General features: G+C 40.0%; 2 protein-coding genes across 5 annotated transcripts; both read left to right on the top strand.

The window, feature by feature from the left end:
- The first annotated feature begins 63 nt into the window (after positions 1-63).
- Positions 64-1,985, top strand: LOC130507762 (uncharacterized). Of its 4 annotated transcripts, none has more exons than XM_057002417.1 (6): positions 64-802; positions 905-990; positions 1,076-1,130; positions 1,204-1,483; positions 1,561-1,656; positions 1,737-1,985. In XM_057002417.1, exons 1-6 carry the CDS (start codon positions 367-369, stop codon positions 1,813-1,815), a joined length of 1,032 nt encoding a protein of 343 aa, XP_056858397.1. In that variant the 5' UTR covers positions 64-366; the 3' UTR covers positions 1,816-1,985. The 4 variants fall into 4 exon arrangements, with proteins under 4 accessions (XP_056858397.1, XP_056858396.1, XP_056858395.1 ...); XM_057002416.1 differs by having other exon boundaries at positions 884-990; XM_057002415.1 differs by having other exon boundaries at positions 875-990; positions 1,564-1,656.
- A 142-nt stretch (positions 1,986-2,127) lies between these two features.
- On the top strand, positions 2,128-3,231 carry LOC130507763 (N-terminal acetyltransferase A complex auxiliary subunit NAA15-like). Its single transcript, XM_057002418.1, has 3 exons — positions 2,128-2,512; positions 2,622-2,745; positions 2,870-3,231. The coding sequence occupies exons 1-3, from the start codon at positions 2,487-2,489 to the stop codon at positions 2,987-2,989; spliced, it is 270 nt and encodes an 89-aa protein (XP_056858398.1). The 5' UTR covers positions 2,128-2,486; the 3' UTR covers positions 2,990-3,231.
- Positions 3,232-3,258: the final 27 nt, after the last annotated feature.

Here is a 3,258-nt window from a genome sequence, read left to right as displayed (position 1 = left end):
CTTGGAGGTCAAGGTGAGCTCTTGTTAAATGAAAAAATAAAAATAACTACTGTTTAGCTGATTGGAAATGCATAAAACTCTACAGATCTGATTCTGAACCTATAGAGACAGAGAGAAGAGGAAGAGATAGAGACAGAGAGAAGAGGAAGAGAGGAGTCACAGAGAGGAAGAGAGGAGAAACGTGAGAAGGAAGCTTTTTCTTTTCCACCGACGGCTTCTTCCTTCTCCTAATTAAGATTTTTCTTTTTTTTTAAATCTTAAATATTCATTTTTTTAGAATATATATCAAATTGACGACGGTTATTAGGGTTTAACAAAGCAAAAAGAGCGAGGAAGAACGGAGAGAGAGAGAGAATAGGAAGAACCATGCGACGGCAGCCTCCGCAGCCTCCTCCTCCGCCGCCGCCTGGTTACTATTACTACGATCCATCCTACCACTATCTACCGCAGCAGCTTGGTTACATTGGTTACAACGATCTTTTCGTCTCTCCATGGCCTGGTGCTTATCCTTCTTATCCTCCTTCTAACTCCGCCGGTCAGTTTCCCTCTGAACCTCCGCCTCATCCTTCATGGCTACCACAGCAGCCTGGTGCTTATCCTTCTAACGCCGCCGGTCAGTTTCCCTCTGAACCTCCGCCTCACCAGCCGCAGCCTCATCCTCCACCTCCAGGCGTTAGTGGTCCATTATACTATCAATCGGGACAACAGCCTCCTCTTCCGCCTTACCAGCCAGATCCGACGCCTCCTCCTCCGCCTTACCAGCCAGATCCGACGCCTCCTCCTCCGCCTTACCAATCAGAAGGTTTGCTTTCCTGATCTCACTCAATCTTATTGAGTGTGGATTAGGTTTTAGCTTTCTGAATCTTTGCACCAGCTAAAACAGAACCTAAGGATTGGGGATCAGATGGATGCAGCTATGGGGATCAGATGGATGCAGCTAGAGACACAGACGCTGATATAAAGATTATCATGAGTCAAATTCTTTTTAAGGTAGCGTATAGTTAAATTCTTTAACTAGGCTGATAGAAATTGGTATTTAAACGCTCAGTTTGACATTTATATTCTTTAAACACAGGTTGCGGACCAAATAATCGATGAATTTACAGGCAAAATCATTGCTGAAGATGGAGGTTTGTTAAATTCTGTGCTATTGCTTTATATGAGTGCAACACAAAAGTCACCATCTCTCTGTTCTGTCAGCAGCTGATTGCAAGGGTTTGGCAAAGATTTTGGCCTCATTAGGTAGCGCTGATACTGATGCTGGCTTGGGGTCGATACAGCAGCCAAGCGACTATAATACTCTTCAACTTGGGGTGGACACATACTCAGATACATTGGGATCGAGTAGAAATTTATTGGGTGATATGACTGGAAAGGGAGATTCTCACTCAAAGGAGAAGCACCATCGTTCTTCTTTTTTCAGTGTGCCTGCTTGCTTCAGAAATCCTTCTTCACCTGATGAATCTCGTGAAGATTCAAGAAGGTGTCAAGTTTTGTTATTTTGCTTTGTTCTTTTGCTTTGAGTTTTGTGCTAACTCTAGTTTGGACTTTGAATACAAGAAGGTCCAAAAAAGGGTCAAAGCCGTCGAGAAAACGTGATGAATCGTCAAACAGAAGCTATTATTCATCTCATGAATATTCTGAAGATTCAAGAAGGTGCACTTCTTATTCTGATGCCAACTCTAGTTTGGCTTTTGCACTTCTTCTTATTTTGTCTGATGCTAACTGCCTTTCAGCTCAAGGAATCCAACAAGCTCCAAAAAAGAGTCAAAGCGTTCAAGAAGGTCCATATCCCCCCACCACAGGCGACATTAGTTCGTGGCCAAAACACTGTAATAGGGCGATTTGTGAATTGAAAATGGGACATGACAGACAAATACTGTAATACTGTAATCGTTTCAACTTTTAGTTAAATATTGTTTGGACTGGTTTGGAATGTTTAGTATTGTATATAAAAAATTTGATCCGGTCAGTTAGGTTCAGAATCAGATCTATTTGCGGATAGTTATAAGATGGATTTCCCATCCAGACCTCCCCGTTTGGATAGTTCCATCATCAACGCAACGTACATGGGCTTTGTGTAAGCCTCTCTCTCTTTCTCTCTCTCTCTCAGAGCTGGTAAGCGTTTCATTAAGAGTTTGTTGAATCTTCTTGCAATGGCAGAAGCAATCTGTTTTCTGATTTTTATTCCCAAACCCCTCCTTCTATCTGTTTTCTGATTTTATTTAAAGTTTCTTATTGCCGTCTCACTTTGCAACTCTACGGACATCAACGTGAATTTTCTTTGTTCCTAATGAATAATAATTTCTTAGTATAAGGCTTGCATTGTATGATCATGTACCGAAGCCAAGGAGATGCTTTGTATGGTTTATTTTTGTCAGTTGAGATTTGTTCTGTTATGCTTTTCCTTGTTTCTTTTTATTCTTTGTGATTTTCAGAGACTTTATCGATGAAAGGACTGACTCTAAACTGCAAAACTGAAGCTTATGAGCTTGTTCGGCTTGGAGTCAAGGTTTGATTATGCTCTGCGATAATCATAATGTAACATCAATCCTTAGTTTCCAGACATGGTATGATTTTTCAGGATGATACAGAATTTGTACTTTTCTTTTCCCGTGCAGAATGACATCAAAAGCCTATACCGTTCAGACAGAGAGTATAGAGAGGCCATCAAGTGCTTACCGATATGCTCTTAGAATAGATCCTGATAACCTTGAAATACTCAGAGACCTTTCACTGTTGCAGGTAATTTATGCGAAAATGGACTGAGCAGAAATTCTTACATGGCAATTCGTACTTTTATTATTATTCCTTTGCGTAATCTCCTTCCTTTCAGCAATTTATCTTAATTTTTTTTTTATATTCCTAGGCACAAATGCGGGACTTATCTGGTTTTGTTGAGCCTAGGCAGCAGCTTTTGACTTTAAAGCCTAATCATCGAATGAACTGGATTGGCTTTTCAGTCTCCCAGCATTTAAATTCAAAGTAGGTTATAGTCCTCATTGCTTTACTCATTTGAATGGTATTCTAGTTTTTCTTGTTTGGCTGTTCGCTTGTGTATTTATATGATTTGCAAATGTAGTCTTGGACATTTTAAGGAGTACACCTTTGTTGGGATGTATCTTGTTACATCAGACTTTTAGGAAATAATATACCAATGAACAGTATTCTGTAGAGTTTTATGCATTTCCAATCAGCTAAACAGTAGTTATTTTTATTTTTTCATTTAACAAGAGCTCACCTTGACCTCCAAGATTT

Source organism: Raphanus sativus, unplaced genomic scaffold (genome assembly GCF_000801105.2).
Source record: "Raphanus sativus cultivar WK10039 unplaced genomic scaffold, ASM80110v3 Scaffold5607, whole genome shotgun sequence".
In the NCBI taxonomy this organism is placed as follows: domain Eukaryota; kingdom Viridiplantae; phylum Streptophyta; class Magnoliopsida; order Brassicales; family Brassicaceae; genus Raphanus; species Raphanus sativus.
The sequence above is the reverse complement of the archived record's forward strand: the minus strand, read 5'-3'. Positions and strand labels throughout refer to the sequence as shown.